This window comes from Lynx rufus, unplaced genomic scaffold (genome assembly GCF_022079265.1).
Source record: "Lynx rufus isolate CCGP_SWC_20201006 ecotype Redwood Valley unplaced genomic scaffold, mLynRuf1.p SCAF_40, whole genome shotgun sequence".
Classification (NCBI taxonomy): Eukaryota; Metazoa; Chordata; class Mammalia; order Carnivora; family Felidae; genus Lynx; species Lynx rufus.
In genome coordinates, this window is record NW_025814857.1 from 686,280 (window position 1) to 710,000 (window position 23,721).

Sequence of the window (23,721 nt, forward strand, 5' to 3'; positions counted from 1 at the left end):
TCTTTCTCTGACTGACTTATTTCATTTAGCATTATGCTCTCCAGCCCTACCTATGTTGTTGAAAATGGCAAGATTTTTTTCATTTTTATAGCTGAATAACATTCCTCTGTGTGTGTGTGTGTGTGTGTGTGTGTGTGTTATCCATTCATCTATTGATTGGCACTTGGGTTGCTTCCACACTTCAGCTATTGTAAATAATGCTGCTATAAACACAGGGGTGCATGTATCCCTTTGAATTAGTGAGTTTGTATTCTTGGGTTAAATACCCAAAGGTGGGATTGCTAGATTGTGGGGAAGTTCTATTTTTAACTTTTTGAGGAGACTTCATACTGTTTTTCACAGTGGCTGCACCAGTTTACATTTACACCAACAGTGCACGAGGGTTCCTTTTCCTCTACATCTGAGCCAAAATTTGTTTCTTGAGGTTTTTTTTATTTTAACCATTCTTAGAGGTGTGAAATTATATCTCATTATAGTTTTGATTTGCATTTCCCTGATAATGAGTTATACTTATCATCTTTTCATGTGTCTCTTGGCCATCTGGATGTCTTCTTTGGAGAGATGTTTGTTCATGTCTTCAGCCCATTTTTAATTGGATTATTAGGCTTTTGGGTGTTGTTTTATAAGTTCTTTATATATTTTGGATACTAACCCTTTATTGGATATGTCATTTTCAAATATCTTTTCCCATTTAGTAGGTTGACTTTTAGTTTTGTTGACTGTTTCCTTTGCTGTGCAGAATCTTTTTGTCTTGATGCAGTCCCAGTGGTTTTTTGTTTGTTTGTTGTTTTTATACAATTTCTGAGTAATTTATTTTTCAAAGGCTAATAAAGTAGAGCTCTGTAATATATTACAGTTTACTAGACAATGTTTACATAGAAGATTTTCTGTATTTGGTTGATGTGTGAATATATAGATATAGATATACACACATGCAGACAGACAATATGCATTTTTTATTCTGTTAACTTTGCCTCAGGAGACATATCTAGAAAGATGTTGTTATGGCTGATGTTAGAGAAATTACTGCCTATGTTCTCTTTGATGATTTTTATGGTTTCAGGTCTCACATTTAGGTCCTTGATCAATTTTCAGTTCATTTTGTGTCTGGTATAAGAAAGTGGTCCAGTTTCATTCTTCTGCATGTTACTGTCCAGTTTTCCCAACGCCATTGGTTGAAGAGACTGTCTTTTTCCCATTGGATATTCTTGTCTCCTTTGTCAAAGTTTAATTGACCATATAGTCGTGGGTTCATCTCTGGGTTTTCTATTCTGTTCTACTGATCTATGTGTCTGTTTTTGTGCAAGTACCATAACATCTTGATCACTAACAGCTTTGTAATATAAACTTGAAGTCCGGGATTGTGATGCCTTCAGGTTTGCTTTTCCTTTTCAAGATTGCTTTGGCTATTTGAGGTCTTTTGTGGTCATTCAAATTTTAGGAGTGTTTGTTCTAGTTCTGTGAAAAATGCTGTAGGTATTTTGATAGGGATTGCATAAAATGTGTAGTTTGCGTTTGGTACTGTGAACATTTTAACAATATTTGTTCTTCTAATCTGGAGTATGAAATGTCTTTCTATTTCTTTGCATCATCTTTAATTTCTTTCATCCATGTTTTATGGTCATAGGTTCATGAGTTTTCAGAGCATAGGTTTTTTCACCTCTTTGATCAAGTTTATTCTTAGATATTTTATTATTTTTGGTGCAATTGTAAATGGGATTATTTCCTAATTTCTCTTTCTGCTGCTTCATTATTAGTATATAGAGATGCAATTGATTTCTGTACATTGATTTTATATCCTGTGACCTTACTGAATTCATTTATCAGCTTTAGGAACACTTTGGTGGCATTTTGGGGGTTTTCTATATATAGAAGAAGAGATTTACTTTTTCCTTACTGATTTGGATGCCTTTCATTTCTTTGTGTTGTCTGATTACTGTGGCTAGGACTTCCAGTACTATGTTGAATAAAAGTGGTGAGAATGAAAATCCTTGTTTTGTTCCTGACCTTAGAAAAAAGCTTTTAGTTTCCCCCCATTGAATATGATGTTGGCTGTAGGTTTTTCATAGAGGGCCTTTATTATGTTGAGGTATGTTCCCTCTAAACCTACTTTGTTGAGGTGTATTTTTTTTTTAAATCATGAATGGATGTTGTACTTTGTGAAATACATTTTATGCATCTATTGAAATATGATATGGCTTTTAGCATTTCTCTTATTTATGTGATATATCACGTTTATTGATTTGCAAATACTGAACCACACTTGCATCCTAGGAATAAATCCCACTTGGTCGTAGTGAATGTTTATTTTTTTAATGTATTGTTGGATTTGGTTTGCTAATTTTTTTTGAGGATTTTTGCACCCATGTTCATCAGAGAAATTGGTCTGTAATTCTCTTTGTTGTCAATTTATCTGGTTTTGTTATCAGGATCATGCTGGCTTCATAGAATGAATTTGGAAGTTTTCCTTCTATTTTTTAGAAAAGTTTGAGAAGAGTAGATATTAACTCCTTTTTAAATGTTTGGTATAATTTGCCTGTGAAGCCATCTGGTCCTGTACTTTTATTTTTTTGGTAGTTTTTTTTGATTAGCAATTCAATTTAGCTACTAGTAAACAGTCTGTTCAGATTTTCAATTTATTCATGATTCAGTGTTGGAAGATTGTGTTTCTAGGAATTAATATTTTTCATATAGGTTGTGCAACTTATCAACATATAATTTTTCATAGTATTCATTTGCAATTATTTGTATTTTTGGGGTTTTGGTTGTTATTTCTCCTCCTTCATTTCTAATTTTGTTTATTTGAGTTCTTTCTTTATGAGTCTAGATAAAAGTTTATCCAATATTTTGATCTTTTCAAAGAACCAACTCTTGGTTTCATTGTTCTATTGTTTTATTTATTTATTTTAAACATTATTTATGTTTAAATTATGTTTATTTTAAACATTAAACATTGTTTATTGTTTTATTTATTTATTTTCATTGTTCTATTGTTTTATTTATTTGTTTCTCTGTAATTTATTTATGCTCTAATCTTTATTATTTCATTCTTTCTGCTGTTTTGGGGCTTTGTTTGTTCTTTTTCTAGCTCCTTTGGGTGTAAGGTTAAGTTGTTTGAGATTTTTCTTGCTTCTTGAGGTAAGCCTGTATTGCTATAAACCTCCTTCGTTTTAAAAAAAAAAATTTTAACGTTTATTTATTTTTGAGACAGAGAGAGACAGAGCATGAATGGGGGAGGGTCAGAGAGAGAGGGAGACACAGAATCCGAAGCAGGTTCCAGGCTCTGAGCCATCAGCCCAGAGCCCGACGTGGGGCTCGAACTCACAGACTGTGAGATCGTGACCTGAGTTGAAGTCGGATGCTTAACCGACTGAGCCACCCAGGCGCCCCTGAACTTCCTTCTTACAACCATTTCTCTTCACCCCAAAGATTTTGGACCATTGCGTTTTCATTTTCTTTTGTCTCCAAGTATTTTTTTTATTTCCTCTTTGATTTCTTGGTTGACTCATTCATACTTTAGTAGCATGTTTTTTAAATTTCGTGTATTTGTGCTCTTTCCACATTTTTTCTTGTGGTTGACTTCTAGTTTCATTGCCTTTTAATCAGAAAGATGCATGGTATAACTGATCATTTTGAAATTGTTACGACCTGGTTTATGACTTAATATGTGATCTATTATTGAGTGTTCCATATGCACTTGAAAACAATGTGCGTTCTGCTGTTTTAGAATGGAATGTTCTGAATGTATCTATTAAATCCATATGAACCAGTGTGTCATTAAAAGCCACTGTTTCTTTGTTGATTTTCTGCTTAGATTATCTGTCCATTGATGAAAGTGGGGTGTTAAAGTCTCCTACAATTATTATATTACTATGCATTAGTTACTTTTTATTTCTTGTTAACTGGTTTATATATTTGGGTGCTCCTGTCTTCAATGCATAAATATATACAATTGTTATGCCTTGTTGGATTATTCCCTTAAATGACTATATAATGTCTCTCATTGTCTCTTGTTACAGTGATTTGGTCTGATATAAGAATGCTACCCTGGCTTTCTTTTCACATATGTTTACATGATAAATGTTTCTTTATCCCTTCATTTTCAATATGCATGTGACTTTAGGTGTGAAGTGAGTCTCTTATAGGCAGCATATAGATGAGTCTTGTTTTTTAATAAATTCTGTTACCCTATGTCTTTTTATTTAAGCATTTAGTCCATTTACATTCAAAGTAATTATTGATAGGTATGTATTTATTGCCATTTTGTTATTTGTTTTGTGTTTGTTTTGTGGATCTTCTCTGTTACTTTCTATCCTTCCTCTCTTCTCTCAGCATAAGTTCACTTTCTTTAGTGATATACTTGGATTCCTTTCTCTTTAGTTTTTATGTATCTGTGACTGGTTTTTGGTTTGTTGTTATGATTTGGTTTGTATATAACATCTTTATACAGCTTTCTATATTATGTTGATGATTGCTTAAGTTTGAACCCATTCTTACTCCTCTCACCATGTTTTAAGTATATGGTATCATACATTATATTTTTTTATTTTGTGAGTCCCTTGACTGATTTTTACAGATCTACTTATTTTTACTGCTTCGGTGTTTCCTACTTTTCTTACTCTTACTTATGATCTTTCCATTCCACTCAAAGAGTCCCCTTTAACATTTCTTGCAGGGATAGTTTAGTGGTCATGAACTCCTTTAACTTTTGTTTGTCTCAGAAATTCTTTATCTCTCCTTGTATTCCAAATGCCAGCCTTCCCAGTTAGAGTATTCTTGACTGCAAAGTTTTCCCTTTCAGCACTTAGAATAAATCATGCCACTCCCCTCTGGCCTGTGTAGTTTCTGCTGAACAACCCTCTGATAGCCTTATGGGGTTTCCCTCTAATGTAACTGTTTTCTCTTATCTTACTGCCTTTAAAATTCTTTATCACTGATTTTTGCCATTTTAGCTACTATGTGTCTTGGTTTGGAATTCCTTGGGTTGATTTTGTTGAGGAATTAATCTCTGTGGCTCCTGGATCTGAATTTCTGTTTCCATCCACAAATTCAAGAAATTTTCAGCTATATATCTTCAAATAAATTTCTTCCTCTTTTTCTCTCTTCTCTGGTATTCCCTGTAATGTGAGTGTTATTATGCTTGATGGAGTCACTGAGTTCCCTAAGTCTATTCTCATTTTGTGTCATTTTTTTCCTCTAACCTGGTCAACTTCATTACTTTCCATTACTCTTTCCTCCAGGTCACTGATTCATTCTTCTGCTGCTTCTAGCCTGCTATTTATTCCATGTGTTGTGTTTTTAATTTCAATTACTGTGTTCTTCATCTCTGATTGGTTCTCTTTTATCACTTTTTTAAGTGTCTCACTGAAGTCCTCCATTCTTTTCTCAAGTCCAATGAGTATCTTTGTGATCATTACTTTAAATTTTCTATCAGACATATTTCTTATCTCCATTTTGCTTAGTGATTTGCTTGTGATTTTGTCTTATTCACTCATTTGGGAAATATTCTTCTGTTTTCTCATTTTGTCTAACTCTCTGTGTCTGTTTCTGTGTGTTAGGAAAGTCAATTCTGTCTTTTGCCCTCGAAAACAGTGGACAAAGCATATGTTTTTAACAAGATGGTACTGGTCCTCTTCCACAGGGGATATGCAGCTGCTGTGGAGACTAGGGTAGCTAGGGCTGCTTTGCAAAGCACACTTGGGCAGGACATGCAGTTTTAACAAGGTGCATTCATCCTCTGCAGGAGATGACTGGCTGCTGCTGCCACCGAGACCAAGGCCCCACAAAGCTCACAGTGAGAAATGATCTGGTGGCAAGGTTTGCACCAGTCTTCTGGGGGAAGGTACCCACAGTGCTGGGACTGAGTTAGCCCTGGTTGGAGGAGGCTGGGCACAGTGTAAACAAATTAGGTAGTGAAAGCCAGGGTTGTGCTGGTTATAGCAGGTGTCTGTGTGTTATGCTGCTGGGTGGAGGAGGGAAATGGCCTCCTTTGTTCCTGAAGAAGACTCTCAGGGAATTCTGAGATTAGTAAATAATTCCTCCTACCAAAGCCCAGGTGTTTTTTAAACTGCTGCCTCTATGCTGTATCTCTGTGGAGTATTTGTTGTGCTGTCTCTTTAAGGCAGGAACTCAGTTTCCTATTGCCCTCCAGGCTCTCCAAAAGCTGAGCCCACTGATTTTTAAAGTTCTAGGCTTTAAATCTCACTAGTTATAAGGACTCAGGAAATTTGGCCCCTCTGTTTTTCAAAGCCAAATACTATGGGGTTTATCTTCCCCATGCAGGCTCCACAGTGTGATAATCTGTTTCTGTCCCCTCTCTTCACCCACAGCTCTGTCCTCCCAGAGACCAGACCCATAGGGTTTTGCTCCCCCACCTCTTTTCCTACCCTCTTCTATGGGGCCTCCTATTTCTTTACATTTGGTAGTGGAGTTTGTTCTGGTCATTTTTGGATTATTTACACTAATGTGAGTGTTATTTATGGTTATATCCATGGGCCCAAATGAGCTTATGGTCCTCCCACTTCACGGTCTTCCCCAGAGGTCCTCTTGTTTGTTTTAGCAATAAACTTGATTAAATTCAGCCCACAAGGTTTGATTTGATCTCCATGAGTGGTGATACCCATCTCATTCAGTTTTCAAAGACTTTGCTACATTGCATTTATCTCACATGTGTATCACATAGCTAATATATGATAGTCTAAGACTTGAGCCATGGTTTACATATTAGTTCATAGTTCAATTATCAAAGTCTTTGCTGTGTTGCTTTCAGTCTCTCCTATACCTGTGCTACTCAGAATTAGTCTGATGTTGAGGTGGTAGTTTAAATCATAGTGTACTCAAAGCCTTTGGTATGCTGCCTTGTTCCTTTCCTAGGCATGTGCTCAAGGGTGAGCCTATGATTGTTTTTTTTTTTTTTGGTGGGACGTTCATATACTGAATTAGTGGATCCTTTTCTTTAACAATCTATACTTTTGGATCTCCCTAACTCTCTGGACTGCAGTGGCCCTTTCCCCTTGATTCTCTGGCAACATAGGTTTTTTAAATCAGGGTTTTGGCTGCTTGTGACAGTTCCCCACCATGCAACTTTGCCTTTGAGACAGAACTGCAAGAGAAAAGAACAAACCCAGAAAACTTAATTCCCTATAGACTGCTTCTCCAAGTTTTGACTCCCCTTTAAAATCTACTTTTTTTTCTTTTGTCTTTCTTTCTTTCTTTCTTTCTTTCTTTCTTTCTTTCTTTCTTTCACTTTTCACAGTCCTTGGTAATTGCTTTTATATTTTCTTTTTTTAAATTTTTTTTAATGTTTATTTACTTGTGTGAGAGAGACAGAGTGTGAGTGGGGGAGGGGAAGAGAGAGAGGGAGACACAGAATCCAAAGCAGGCTTCAGGCTCTGAGCTGTCAGCACAGAGCCTGACCTGGGGCTCGAACTCACAAACTGTGAGATCACGACCTGTGCTGAAGTCAGACGCTTAGTGACTGAGCCACCCAGGCACCCAATGCTTTTGTATTTTCATCCAGAGATTTATTTATAATCAGAGGAAGAGAAAGGCTGGAATACACTTGCTCCACAAGGCCAGAAGCCAGTTTAGTTTAGTTTTAATTTTAGTTTTTTTTACCTTATTTTTCTTGCTGTATAGTGGTTCTATGGTTTGCTTCTACTCTGATCACTGCAAAATGGAGTTACAATAATATTTTGAAGTTTCTTCTTTATTGTGATATTGCTGATCCATTCCTACTACAACAAACCACTTGGCTCAATTCCTAATCTCAAGACTATGTATTTGTACATCATGTCATCCCCACCCACCCTCTAACCCAAGCCTGCAGCCTCAATCAGAGCCTACACTAAACATCAGTTCAGCTTTGCTTTTTCTAGCCTCTTTATAAGGAGAGCTCCAGATCTGACCCACAAGTATTCAACTTGCTTTCGGTCACCTCTTTTGTACAGAAAAAAAAATATTTTAGCTTTTTAAATTATTATTTTTTTACTATTATTATGTTTTACTATATTAGTTTTTAAATTTTATGACTGTCTCAATTTTCTCCTTGTTTTAAATACAAGTATATTTAATATACAGTCTTATATTGCTTTTAGTTTTACAGAATGATTCAACAATTCTATACATTACTCAGTGCTCATTATAAATATACTCTTAACCCTCTTCACCTATTTTGCCCATTCTCCCACAGAAACCACCAGTATGTTTCTCTATATTTAAGAGGCTTTTTTTTGTTTGTCTCTTTTATTTATTTGTTTGTTTCTCAAATTATACACATCATATGATATCATATGGTATTTGTCTTTCTCTGACTTATTTCACTTAGCATTATACCCTCTAAATCCATCTACATTGTTGCAAATGGAAAATTTTATTATTTTTTATGGCTGAGTAATATTCCACTGTGTGTGTGTGTGTGTGTGTGTGTGTGTGTGTACATACCACAACTTGTTTGTTCATTTATCTATAGATGGACAATTTCATTGCTTCCATATCTTGGCTATTATAAATGGTGCTGCAGTGAACTTGGGGTACATATATCTTTTTGATTTAGTGCTTTTGCTTTCTTTGGATAAATACCCAGTAGTGGAATTACTGGATTGTATGGTAATTCTATTCTTAAGTTTTTGAAGAATCCCCATACTATTTTTTTTTATTTTTTTTTCAATATATGAAATTTATTGTCAAATTGGTTTCCATACAACACCCAGTGCTCATCCCAAAAGGTGCCTTCCTCAATACCCATCACCCACTCTCTCCTCCCTCCCACTCCCCATCAACCCTCAGTTTGTTCTCAGTTTTTAACAGTCTCTTATGCTTTGGCTCTCTCCCACTCTAACCTCTTTTTTTTTTCCTTCCCCTCCCCCATGGGTTTCTGTTAAGTTTCTCAGGATCCACATAAGAGTGAAAACATATGGTATCTGTCTTTCTCTGTATGGCTTATTTCACTTAGCATCACACTCTCCAGTTCCATCCACGTTGCTACAAAGGGCCATATTTCGTTCTTTCTCATTGCCCTGTAGTACTCCATTGTGTATATAAACCACAATTTCTTTATCCATTCATCAGTTGATGGACATTTAGGCTCTTTCCATAATTTGGCTATTGTTGAGAGTGCTGCTATGAACATTGGGGTACAAGTGCCCCTATGCATCAGTACTCCTGTATCCCTTGGGTAAATTCCTAGCAGTGCTATTGCTGGGTTTTCGGGTAGATCTATTTTTAATGATTTGAGGAACCTCCACACTGGTTTCTAGAGTGGCTGCACCAATTTGCATTCCCACCAACAGTGCAAGAGGGTTCCCGTTTCTCCACATCCTCTCCAGCATCTATAGTCCATACTATTTTTTAGAGTGGCTTTCACCAGTTTGCATTTCCACCAATAGTACACAATGGTTCCCCTTTCTCCACATCCTTGCCAACACTTGTTGTTTCTTGTGTTGTTGATTTTAGCCATCCTGTCATGAAGTAATAACTCATTGTGGTTTTAAGTTGCATTTACCTGATGATGAGTGATGTTGAGTACTCTGTACAAGCACTGTTGGCCATTTGTGTGTCTTCTTTAGAGAAGCGTCTCTTCGGGTCCTCTGACCATTTTAAATTGTATTATTTGTTTTTTGGGTGTTGAGTTGTGTAAGTTCTTTATATATATTTTTTGTATTTACGCCTTATCAGATACAGCATTTACAAATATCTTATTTCATTCAGTAGGTTGCCTTTTTGTTTTGTTTCCTTCACTGTGCAAAAGTTTGTTTGTTTGTTTTGGTGTAGCCCCCATAGTTTAAGTTTTCTTTCTTTCTTCCTTCCTTCCTTCCTTCCTTCCTTCCTTCCTTTCAACATTTCTTTAAGGAAAAAAGTGTGTGTGCCTCTCATAGCCTCTTCTAATCTATTATGGTCTTGGAAAACATAATATATTTTACATTGGAATCATAAAAAAAAATCAAGTATTTTTTATGGGGTGCCTGGGTGGCTCAGTCGGTTAAGCATCCGATTTTGGCTTAGATCATGATCTCACAGTTTGTGAGTTTGAGCCCTGCGTTGGGATCTTTACTGACAGCTCAGAGCCTAGAGCTTGCTTCAGATTCTGTGTCTCCCTCTCTCTCTGCCCCTCCCCAGCTGTTGCTCTGTCTGTCTGTCTCTCTCAAAAGTAAATAATAAACATTAAAAAAAGTTTTAAAAAATTCAACTATTTTTTTTACAGATAATAAAACTAAGGTATAGTTCTAGGCAAAGTAATTAGGCAAGAAACAAAAATAAAAGATATCCAAATTAGAAAGGAAGAATTAAAACCATCATTATTTACATATGACATGAATTATTTACAAATGACATGATACTATATATAGAAAACCCTAAAGACTTCATCCACCAAAAAACTATTAACTAATAAATGAATTCAGTAAAGTTGCAGATGACAAAATCAATATACATAAATACATATATCTGTTGTGTTTCTGTGCACTAATGACAAACTACCAGAAAAAGAAAATTAAGAAAAAAATATCATTTACAGTTGCATCAAAAATAATCAGATACCTAGTAATACATTTAACCAAGGAAATGAATGACTTGTACACTAAAAACTATAAGACACTGATGAAAGATATTGAAGATGACACAAATAATTGGAAAGATATTCTGTGTCCATGGATTAGAAGAATGTCCATATTACCCAAAGCAACCTACAGATTCAGTGCAATCTCTATTAAAATACCAAAAGCATTTCTCACAGAACTATTAGAAAAAAATCCTAAAATTTGTGTGGAATCACCAAAGACCCCAAACAGGCAAAGCAATCTTGAGAATGAACAAAGCTGGAGGTAGCATGCTTCCAGATTTCCAACTACCCTACAAAGCTATAACAATCCAAACAGTATGATATTGGCATAAAAGCAGACATCTAGATTAATGCAATAGCATAGGAGAGCCTGGGAATAAACCCATACCTATATTGTCAATTAGTTTACAACAAAGGAACCAACATGTACATTGGAAAAAAGTAGTCTCTTCAATCAGTGATGCTAGGAAAACTGGACAGCCACATGCAAAAGAATAAAATTTGACCACTGTCTTACACCATACACAAAAAGCAATTCAAAATGGATTAAAGACTTGAATGTAAGACCTTAAACCATAAAACTCCTAGAAGAAAACATAGATGGTAAGCTCCTTGACATTAGTTTTGGCATCGAATCTTTGGATCTGATGCTAAAAGCAACGGCAACAAAAAGCAAAAATAGAGTAGTGGGACTACATCAAACTAAAAAGCTTCTGCAAAGCAAAGGAAATCAACAAAATGAAAAGACCACCCACTGAATGGGAGAAAATAATTGCAAATTATATATGTGTAAGGGGTTAATATCCAAAGTATATAAAGAATTCAATTCTATAGCAAAAGAAACAAACAATTAAAAAATGGGCAGAGGATCTTAATAGACACTTTCCAAAGAAGACATACAAATGGCTAACAGGCACATAAAAAAAATTTTCAAAGATATTAATTACCAGGGAAATACAAATTAAAGTTACCATGAAATATCGCCTCACACCTGTTTGAATGCCTATTATTAAAAAGACAAAAATTCCTTATACACTGTTAGTAGAAATTAAAACTGGCACAGCCACTATGGAAAACATTATGAAAGTTCCTCAAAAAGTTAAAAATAGATCTACCATATTATCCAGCTATTCTACTTCTGGATACTTATCTGATGAAAATTTAAATACTAATTCAGAAAGATACATGCACCCCTATGTTCACTGCAGTATTATTTAGATATAGAAACAACCTAAGTGTTGATAAATGAATGGATAGAAAAGATGTAGCATGCATATATATATATATATATATATATATACACACACACATACACATACATCCACATACATCCACACACACATAATGAAATACTACTCAGCCATAAAAAAGGACATTGGCCATTTTTTTTTCAACGTTTATTTTTTTTATTTTTGGGACAGAGAGAGACAGAGCATGAACGGGGGAGGGGCAGAGAGAGAGGGAGACACAGAATCGGAAACAGGCTCCAGGCTCCGAGCCATCAGCCCAGAGCCCGACGCGGGGCTCGAACTCACGGACCGCGAGATCGTGACCTGGCTGAAGTCGGACGCTTAACCGACTGCGCCACCCAGGCGCCCCGACATTGGCCATTTGTGACAACGTGCATGGACCTTGAAGGTATTATGCTAAGTAAAATAAGTCAGAGAAAGACAAATACCATATTATTTCACTTATATGTAGAATCGAAAATAAAACAAATGAATAAACAAAAAATACTCATAGACAGGGAGAATAGATTAGTGATTATCAGAGGTCAAAGGAATTATGGAGGATAAAAGAGTGAAGGGGGTCAATTGTATGGTGATGGATGGTAACTAGACTTATTGTGATGATCACCTTGTAAGGTACACAAATATCAAATTACTATGTTGTATACCTGAAAGTAATATAATGTTACATATAAATTTTATCTCAGTTAAAAAATATATTTGCTGTACATTCCAGGTACCCCACACTAGGTGGACTAGCATAAATATGGGGCTAGCCTTCAAACCTACCAAATGTTAAAAGTTATGAATCTTGCCCAAACAGCCTGCAAAAGAGGGTGTGAGTCAATTGTAGAGATTAGAGCTGACAGAGACTCTTGTAATTTCTGCTCCCCTAAATCACCTGTTTTTTATTCCCCTGGAGAGCTTATCTGTAATCAGTGCTAATGGGGGATGGGGTCACTGAGGACTTCCAGTATCTAGGTCCCCAAGGGTTGTCAAAGACAAATGGAAAGGCTATTAACATAAGAAGAGAACACTCCAGCTCTCAGATCTGTGAAAGCCTGTTCCTAAGTCATGGTAGCCCACTCCCTAAGTTCATGTAGCTAGCTAACCATGATAGCTAGTCACATGGGAGCTCATTTCTACCAGTCCAGTGTCTCTCAAGATGAAAAGTGTGTACAACAATAAGCGCTTGTTCTCCAAAATTCTCAGTTATCTGGAAGCAAGAAAATAGAAAAATTAGGGATTTTTTTCTCCTAGCAAAATTTCCTGTCCTCAAAGCCTCACTATTCTTAGGAAGACTTTCATTAGAAAAGACTTTTGTACATTATAGCCTATAATTAGATAAGGGGGTAGAGTTGGCTTTTGTTCATAGCATTCATCTCATGAGCTTGTCTCTAAATGGAATTGTGACAAACTTCCACCATAAAACATTTCAGTGTCAGTAAAAAAAAAAAAAAAAAAAAAATCAGACCTAAGCCAGAGGAAAGTGAATGAAGTATAGGGAGGATGATTAAAACCATGTCAAAGGGAGGGGAGACATAGTCAAAGGAAGTCAGGATATTTAGTCTAGAAAGGAACAAGAAAAGCAAATTTAGGGGTACCGTGATCACATTCTTTCAATTTCTGATCTCAAATTTCAATCTCAAAGGATTAAGAAGCAAATTTTTTTGGGTGAGTCCAAAGGGTGGTGCTAAAACCAATGTTTATTGTGTGCTAGGGTGGAGCAACTAGAGTTGAGGAACGTACTCTGGTTTTTGCTCAAAGGAGAAAATTCACAATTTCTTGTGAATCTATTTGAAGTCAAACTAGAAAATACAATTTGTTATGAACAACATATTCAATATAAAGACAGTGCTCACTTGCTGACTGGCTTCTATTTACTCTTTCAGATCAAAACAAGCAGAAATGACATAAGAACTGGTTGATAAGTTCCCCACTAGTGGGAGTACCACTGAGGGCTAAGGTCATGTATGTTAATGTAAAGAGGAGCTTTCAAGCACTTCCAATATCACAGTAAATTTGCAAAAGGAAAGAATTCTGTTCATGTTTGGTTTCAAAGGATAACATTGGAAGGAAATTGGATACCCAAAGCAAATAAAGAAAGCACCAAGGAGCATCTGAAAACAATTGTTAAATAAAGTGGGAGTGGGGAGGCCTTCTTATCTCTTCATTAATTCATGTCTCACATTTGTCTCTACCAGGAAGACTATGAAAAGGAGCTAGATTATGAATTGTAGCCCTTATCAGTTCTAGTCTAATTCACTCATCTTTTCATTAAGTTAAATGAAAGAAGAGCAAACTTCTAACCATTCTTTCACACAGAGAATCTGGAGTAGTGAGTGAACACTCCCTTCTATGTCTGGGACCCAGGACCTTAGACTTCTGGGCAACTTTTGTCTATTCTCTTTGTATTTTTCCCATTTAATCCTTTCTTGCTTTTTCTTTCAATCTTCTTCTAATTATCTCTCTCTCTTCTTTCTTTCCTCCCCCCTTCTTTACACTTCCTCCCCTTTATTTTGTACCACTTCCCTTAATTCTCTTATCCTCCAGATTCTTTCCAAATGGGACAGATATAGAGGAAGAAGGGATTTGGCATCCTGTGTGCTAAACCAGACTTCCCAACTCCCTTTCCCTGCAGCAAAGCCAGGGAAATTTCTGAAGCTTGGGTGAGCCCTAATTCATTGGGAAAGCAGCATCTCCCCACTGTTTCCCTTTTAGCAATCAAGGGGTGCCTTTTAAGTGAAAGTGAATAATTAAAAGAGAGCAGGAGCACCACATTTGCATAAAATCTCCTACATTCCTCAGGCAGTTTATTTCTTGCTACCATTGGGCATCTTTAGTCAGACATTTTTTTGCTTGGATTTACAGTCATAGTTCCTAGTTAAAACAAAAAGGAAATTTGGAATTTAGATTGTCCCATACCCTCATTGCACAAGAGAACAGCTAAAATGAAAACAGTCTTGTTTAAAGCATTCAGCAAGTCAGGGGCAGAGATCCAGAACCCAAGACTCTTTGTTATAGCCCTTTCCCTTTCCACCTATAGTGACTCCACTGTCCCCTTGGTGGTCTCTTGCAATTTAACTTTACCACCAGTATCTTTCTCCTTTTTTTTCCTGTAGTCTGAGTAACCAGTTTTTAGTCTGCATAACTATCTTACCGTTTTATAATTATATTACTTTAGAAAGTTCTGTATCTAACTATGTTCTACCTAGATAGAATATTGGATTCAAATGTAATTGTGGTCTCTTCCATTAATTAGTTAAGTTTATTTTAGTACTTGAGGGTAGGACAATGATTCTCTAGCCAATAAATCTGGGAGTGTATCTGAAGGGACAAGTCTTCAGGAGGTGTGTTCTGGGTCCTGAAGTGTTGTCTCTTCTCCTTCAAGCATAGAAATGGCAATGAGGTAAGCCTGTGCTCCAAACTAAAACACAGCTCTGGTTTCAAAAGCATGTTATTTGCTGATTAAGGTTGGGAGTAAGGTGTGTGTTTGGTGAATTGACTATAGTCATGATTATTAAATGATACTCATAGTTTCTTCTGAAAACATAATGTTTGTGGTTTTGCACAGTGACCTTGAATATACTCAGTTCATGAGTAGAGGAACAGTGTATTAAGCCAAAAGGATGGTTCTGAAAAGTAGCAAGTCAACAATATCTAAAGTACATCTGGGCCAGAACCCAGGACTGGATGAATATAGTGAATATGCTACAGATGAAGTAGGTAGATATGTTCCCTACCTGTCCATAAGAGAAAAGAAATAGTGTCATAGATTATAGTAGTCAGCCTCATTATATATTTATATATAAATATGTATATAAATATGTATATGTATATAAATATACATCAAGTCTTCTGTGGGCTTTATTGGTATTGGCTGGGCTACTGGTGTACTCTACTGGGGTTTGGTATGCTGATCTAAACTGGGATTATTTGAATTTAATATAATGATGGGGTCTTTGCTAGGCTGGCATAGACTTCCCTGTGTTCTATTCGAGGAATTTTGGAGTGTGTGGGCTAGTCTGGGCTGCAATGGGGTAAGCAGGGCTGACTGAAGCAGGAAAAGAGAAGCCTAGTAATGAAATAACTTCACTTCTCTGGGTATCATTTTCCAACTTGGTAAATACGTGATGAGATTTATCCATCCATACTAAAAATGTTCAGTGAGTACCATGTGAATAACAGGGTCCTTTTCAATGTACTAAGAATACAGAGATAAGAAAACAGAGACACTGCCATACAGGAGCTTTTGGATAAGGTGGGGGAGGCACACAAGTAAACAGACAATTACAGTAAAGAAAAATAAATGCAAAGACCATTTATCAGGTGATATCAGTCATTTTCAACTCTCAGTCATTTAACCCAACTAAAGTTCATTTCTCATTCATGCAAAGTCTGTTGTGGATCCAGGCAACTTTCCAGGGCAGTTGTCCTTCATGTGTTGGCTCATCACCAGACTGTTTCAATCTTATGGTAGCTCTAGAATAACATGTTTCCATGGTCTCACACTGGACATTAATTGTTCCAGCCAGAGAGTGACACATATAACTTCCCCCCCACAACCAAAATCAGTCACGTGGCCTCTCCCTACATTAAGTGGGCAGGGGAGTGGGAAGGCAATCATTCCATGTTTATGGAAGTATTAGAGTTGGATATTAGAACATTGGTAACCTACCACAGGTATGGGTAATCCCAATGTGAAAGTCTGGCACATAATAATGTCAGTGATCTCTCAGGGCTCTTAAACTTTGGGGATTCTGTTGTTCTTTTTAAAAAAAAATTAATGTTTATTTATTTTTGACAGAGAGACAGAGCATGAGTGGGGGAGGGGTGGAGAGAGAGGGACACACAGAATCCGAAGCAGGCTCCAGGCTCTGAGCTGTCAGCCCAGAGCCCGACGCGGGGCTCGAACTCACGGACTGTGAGATCATGACCTGAGCCGAAGTTGGACGCTCAACCAACTGGGCCACTCAGGCGCCCCGGGGATTCTGTTGTCGTTTTTAGTGATATCTAAAGGGATAAACTTTTACCTGTACCTAACATGTTCTCTGAAGAAATATTACAGGCTTTCTTATCACTGTCAAGTATACTTTCTCAGAAGTAGCAAGTTAGCTGTCATTTGGAGTACTGTGTTGGACTCTCTCTGAGATGAGGGAACTGACATTCATGACACTCTGCTTTCCCACTTTCTCTGGCCTAGATGCAGTAACTGAAGTGAAGACTGACATCTATGTAACCAGTTTTGGCCCTGTGTCGGACACTGACATGGTAAGTATAGTTCCTGCAAAGGTAAAAGTGAAAGATGATACAAAAGATCAAAGAAAAGAAATTAGGGTTTGTAGCTATGTTCTAAGGAGTAGTCTTGTCTTATGTATTCCCTATGCTCACTATCCTGCATTTGGTCAAATTCATCTTTTCCCCTGCTCTCCCCCCCATTCACATATAAAGCATATCCCTTCATCATGAATACCCTTCCGTTCTTTCCATAACACATCTATCAAAATTCAGCTTGTCTCACTAACCTCAATTAAATTTTCCTTGATGTCTCCCTTCACATTTTCTAGCACTACACACATATTAGTAGAGATAGGTCATGTGAGGAGAGCACTGCGGTGGGGACTCTCAGTCAAGCAGTCTGTAGTATCATCCAAGAAGTCTGCTCCTTGCAAACAGGCCCTATTCTCTGGGGACATGGACTGAACATGGTGATGCAAAATGTTTGGAGGAAGAGTCAAAACCACTTCTGAAAACTGATCCTTCTATAGATGTGAGCAGGGGAGAGCTTTAGAGCAGATTCAAGGAATAAGTCAGGGCATAGCAGAGCTAGTAAAGGGAGACTCATGAGCTCTCTTCAAGGACTTCTTCCATTATCCCTTGCTGCCAAAGCAAAGAATGTAGTTAGTGGAGAGTTGAGGCAGGAGACCCCATCAGGACCATCTGATCAATATCTACTAAGTGTCAGATATTTGATTGAAAAATTATCATGTAAGGAAATAAATAAGCTATTATCTGCCCAGTATGCCTGGCAGTTATTAGATGCTCAATGAATTTTTGTTGAATGAGTGACTTTGTATGGCAACTAAAAATCTTAAAGTCAGAAAAAAATGTCCTAACAATATGAAATGCCCCAAAAATATAAAATGTCCAAAAATATGAAATGTCAATGTTTGCTACTTGGATTCTTTTCTATGTATCTTCCGTGGGACTACTACTTAAGCAGGAGACAATCTTCTTTAGTCCTGTTGGGTAGATACAAACAGTTGTACAAGGACATGATAGAGTTTGTCTTGATAGAATGATTGAGTAGATTTGAGTAGAGAAATAAAAATATACAGGTGTTGTTTTAGAATGATTTAGCAGTCTGTATAGCATTCCAGCAGTCTGTATAGGATGAACTATAAAGGGAAAAGACTGGAGGCTGAGAGTTGGTTTAGGTATATTGATTTTACCTGGCACTTCCTTCAATTAGGCAAGGTCTACAAGTCAGTTGGAGAAGCGGGCTCATTTTCAGCAGAGGGAGTTATGAGTTGCTTGTGAGGCAAGGCCTGAACTTTATCTTTCAAGTGTGGAAAAAGGAGGATACAGAGAAATGGCAGGCTCCTTTTGTACTCCTTAAGGGCAAGTACCAAGTCTTCATGGCTTCCCTGGCACTTAATAGAGTACTTGACACATAGGGAGAGTTCAGTAAGGGGCATGTTTGATGTATGAGGAGTGGAGGAGATCGTCTCTCAAAGGGGCATCAGGAAAGCCTGTATGTGTAGATTGTTCCATCACAACCTATTGACTACTAATGCCCACAGCTTCAGATCCAAGCATGCATTAAAACTATTGTCAGTTGGTCATTCAACAAGTACTCCTTAGAAGGCCAACTCTGCATTAAGGAGCTCTAGGGACCCCTATATTCAGAGAACTTATAGGCCATTGGAGGTAACTAGATTCACCAGGGTATGAGCTCTCTCTTTGTATTTCTGGGAACTAGTGATGGATTAGGATTTTTACAAGAAAGTGACTGAAGCTACTCTTTGAACACATACACACTCTCACTCATGTGCCAGTATCCACAAATTCATTCAGACAAATGTACATGCACACAAGAAAATACATACAGAATAAAAATAGTCCAATCCTATCCCAGGTACTTCATGAACACATGTGTGTAAACAGATATCTAAATCCAGGGATACTACAGAAACACACATATGCAACAGCTACCCAAACCAGATACTCTCCCTGCTCCTACTGCACCCAAGCAGGCACACATGGGTATGCAGAGGCTGGAGACATTTTAAGCAATCCAGATTTTCTATCTCTTGAAGTTTAATATTCCACTTGCTTGTTTGTTTTTCTCCCTCATGATTAAACAGAAGCAACAGAACAGCTTTCTTGATAGGGAAGGCAGCAGAATTAGATCAAATACATTTCAGGTTATTTTTAGCTACACTTCCATCTTGTTACAAGGCAAAATGGATATGATCTGGCTGGGAAATACATTTATGGTGTTTTTAACAATTTCTTCTTCCTGTACTAATTAGTATACTGTGGCAATTGACCCTGGGTCAGGGATGACTTTGGATGAAGCATCACAGACTTGTCTGGCTTTAGTAACTAGCTGAAGCAATAACCCAGGCTCCCCTGAGACCACAGACTGCTTGGGTAAGTAGATGAAAATTAGAGCTGGCTGGATTCTTGACTCACTTCCAGCCAAATGGAATTTTGGTCCAGAATACTTTCCTAAAGAAATAGAAACACATTTTTTTTGTTCATAAAGAGGAAAAATTATGGTGCCACTTTGAGTATTGAAACAGCATCACCCATAACCCTTTGCAGCTATTGTTCTCCTTGCTCAAACACTGTTCCCCACAGACATAGATTCTGAGTTTTACAAAAAGCTCCATGAAAGGCCATATCTCTTTTGTTAATCTCAGTACCACCAATACCTAATCAATGTTTGACACTTGGTAGACTCTCAACCATTTGTTAAATGCAAGAATAAATGAGATGAAACAAATTAAATTTGAGGGGGAAATTATGACTGTTTTCCTCCACTTGACTGAGTTTGTCAAGGTAGAGAACATATCAGGTACATTTCTGTATCTCTAGCATCTAGCATAGGACCTGACACAGGTCTTTTGTAAGTGTTTATTGAGATGATATGAAACATTAGTAGCAAGACCTGCAAACAAAGAGTAAAAGTAGCTTTCTTCGGGAGACACTATCCAGTAGCAAGACTAGTGAGTCAATAATTGATACTCTAAGCTTTGGGCTGCTAATTTTGGTGGCTTTTCCATGTATGAACTTAAGGAGCTATGACAATAGGGAATCAGGCAGAAATGAAAACAAACAGCAGTAGATGTTTCTAAGGGAAAACTCAGAGAGAGAAAATTTATTAAAGAGTACAGGATGTAAATTGAAAACTGATTACAGTGGGAATTTTACAGGCATCACAAATGAAAGGCTTTGTTAACATTTATAACAAATAAAGGTTGATGGTTAAAAAAATACATGCTGCTTCTCAGCAGTAATACCAATCCTATACCCGTGGTCTCCCGGGAAAGAAAGAGAAAAAGGGATACAATCCCAACTTGAATTAACTAAGGCAATGTGCCCTTTCATGACTTTCTACTTTAGAAGAGTTTATACCATTTTCTCAATTGGTGTATGGGAAGATGGTGTAGTGGCAATGAGGGGAAGGCTGCAAAAGATTTAGTGAAAATACAGTTTAATTGCCACTTCTCTTTCAAATTGGGTATGTCCATTTCTTACCAGCGAGCAATGGCTCTTGGAAAGTATAAATTTTCCCCGGTCTCCCAAGATCCTTTGAATTAGAATGCAAAAAGAGTTGGATACTGGCTTAAAAATGGAATGCTATGCATATGGCCAGTGATTGGAAAAGAAAGTAGAAAGGTCACTATTGATATTTTCTTTTTTTTTCTTTTTTTTTTTTAAATTTTTTTTTTCAACGTTTATTTATTTTTGGGACAGAGAGAGACAGAGCATGAACGGGGGAGGGGCAGAGAGAGAGGGAGACACAGAATCAGAAACAGGCTCCAGGCTCTGAGCCATCAGCCCAGAGCCCGACGCGGGGCTCGAACTCACGGGCCGCGAGATCGTGACCTGGCTGAAGTCGGACGCTCAACCGACTGCGCCACCCAGGCGCCCCCTATTGATATTTTCTAAGATAGTAGATCTTAGGTGTTCTCAGCACACACACACACGCGCACACACACACACACACACACACACACGTGACTATGTGAAGTGATATGATAATTTGTGGTAATAACTTCACAATGTATACATGTATTAAACTATCACATTGCACACTTTACAATCACATTGTACAACCTGAAGATGTACAATTTTTAGTTGACACTCATACCTCAATAAAGCTTGAAAAAAAAAAAAGAACTATACCAGCTGAGAAAAACTCTGGAATCTCTCCTGGTCCAAATCACTTTCTGACAAAATTTCCATTCTAACTCCCATCCTAAGGCTCCAGGTTTTGACATGTCATAGGTTCAGGGTCTTGAATTATGTATTTAATAAATATCTATCTGAATGTGCTGATAAAGATAGTGAGAAAATAAGGAGGACAAAGAGTAATAATGTTAGTAGAGTCAGAATGAGAACAACTAGGAAACAAAATGCCAGTTTTAAGTATTGTCAACTTCACTCTCTTCCCAGGAATACTTTCATTGTTTAGATACTTGCTAGGTAACAACTGCCAGCTGCCATTTGTCAACAGAGAAACTTCCTAGGGTATACAGTGGACAACAAGGTAATGATGCAAGTAGTAATATAGTAAAAGAACTAATCATATAGCCAATTGAAAAAAATTAGAGGCTTGGGAAATAAGAATTCATAAAAGATATTATAATCATAATTCTTGATAACATAAGGCATATATTTTGGTCTGACAGCTGCTTTTGAAAATCATGCAAAGTTACCAGAGTATCCAAAGACCACACAGTAAAAAAAAAGTTTGTATTGATTAAAAAGAAAGTAGAGCAGGGACCTCTTTCCTGGTGGCAGTGGGCTTGAAATTACCTGTTTCCCCCATAGCACTGGAAAAAGTGGCTATGTTCACTTCAAGCCCTCACTTACTGGCGGTCTGAGGCACAGAATTAAGGGGAGACTCTGTCTGTTTTGAAAGCCTCTTGGGCTGTCCGTTTCCTCCTCTTCCATTGGATAACATATTCCCAGATGCAATATAGAAAGGAGTCCAAGTCTGTGGGATTTTGCTTAGGAGTCCAAACCAATAATCTCCTGGGCTACTTTTATGTAAAATAGGCTAATCAGACTATCTCAAGACCTAAATGCACCTGAAAAGGGCAGGTGGATTATCATTCTTCAAAATTCAGAATGATAATAAGGCAAAGAGCAAAGGGAAGACCAGATGGCCAAAATAAGGGAGGAGTGGCCTGTGAGGCAGTGACAATACCTTCACTGTAATGGTGTTGTCATCTACCTTGGGCTCAGACCCTGCTAAAGTTAAATCACCCTTGCAGGCCCTTTGTGGGAACCTGCTTTGATACACTGAACAGTGTTACAGAGTTGAAGACATTCGGGGTCTAACACCAAAGCAAAAATTCTTCCCCAAGAGGTACATGTCATCTCTGCCAAGTGTAGTACTTTTCTCGGGAGGCAGATTTGGGCTTATTATCTGGAATATTTTCTTTAAATGCCTCACAAAACAATGAAATTTATTTGTCAATTTGGAGGCCATCATTCTTGAAGAGTATGCAAGGGTTCAATTTACAAGGAAGGAATTGATTGCATTTGTAGAATGGTCAGGTCAAAATTGATTGCTTTTGGCCAAAGGTCATGGGATACTTATGGAGCAAATAATCACTATGTGATTTTCCCCAATAGTACTGACTATACAGAAAAATATATATTAAAAATTGGAGACCCATCACCTAGCTTTTTAAAAATCTTAAACATTTTAGCATATTTTTTCTTTTTGTTTGTTTAGTTTTTTTTTAATTTTATTTTTTATCTTTTAAAATTTACATCCAAATTAGTTAGCATATAGTGCAACAATGATTTTAGGAGTAGATTCACTAAGCATATTTTTTCTCATAATAAAAAATCTTTAGAGATACAGATAAAGTTCCCTATGTACCTTATCCTGATCCCATTTCTCTCTCTCTCCCCCTCCTTAGAGATAATTACAATAATGAATTTTTTGGTCACTTCCAAACATACTCTAGACTTATACCTAGACTTATTATATAACATACAATAGCAAATATTACAATAAATAACATATAGTGGCTTTCATACTATAAATATATTTCAAACTATAAAATGCAGCAGTTTGTATATTATTTTACAACTTATTTTTTCAAGCATGTATTGGATGGTTCCCAAGTCTTCTTTTTGATGCATTTAACTCTAATTCATTTATTGTAACTGTTATAGACTTTACAATGTATGCATATTTTTATTCATACATTTGTCCAATTATATTGCCACTGTGCATTTAGCCTCTTGCCAAATTTTTGCTATTAAAAACACCAATACAACAAACATTCTTATATGTGTCTTATTGAGAATATGTTTGAGTTTGTTTCTGTAGGGTATCAACTTATAGATAAAATTTTTTATTTGTAGGGGTTTTACATTTTTAACTTTTTTCAGATAGGGCCACATTACTCTCTTGATGGGTTTTACCAATTTATAAGTCCACTGGTAGCATATGAAAGGTCCATTTCTCTGCACTTTTGCTAATACTTTCTGTTGTTACACATTTTTTTGCCATTCTGTTAGGTATGAAATCATGTCTAATTGATATTATTTGCACTTTACTGATTATCTTTGAGGGTAAGCATCCTTTGCCACCACCTCTATTACCACCACAGCAAAAGTAGAAACTCCATGCTGATCCTATTTCTTCATGTTGACACTTCTGAATTGAAGTGTCCTGTG

At 36.9% G+C, this 23,721-nt stretch overlaps 1 protein-coding gene across 1 annotated transcript in view; it reads left to right on the forward strand.

The window, feature by feature from the left end:
• GABRA3 (gamma-aminobutyric acid type A receptor subunit alpha3) overlaps window positions 1-23,721 on the forward strand; it is a 214,033-nt gene that overhangs the window by 72,170 nt on the left and 118,142 nt on the right. The window contains exon 3 of the mRNA XM_047097768.1: window positions 16,991-17,058. Within this exon, the coding sequence (XP_046953724.1) occupies window positions 16,991-17,058 (68 nt within the window). The remainder of the gene's footprint in view (window positions 1-16,990; window positions 17,059-23,721) is intronic.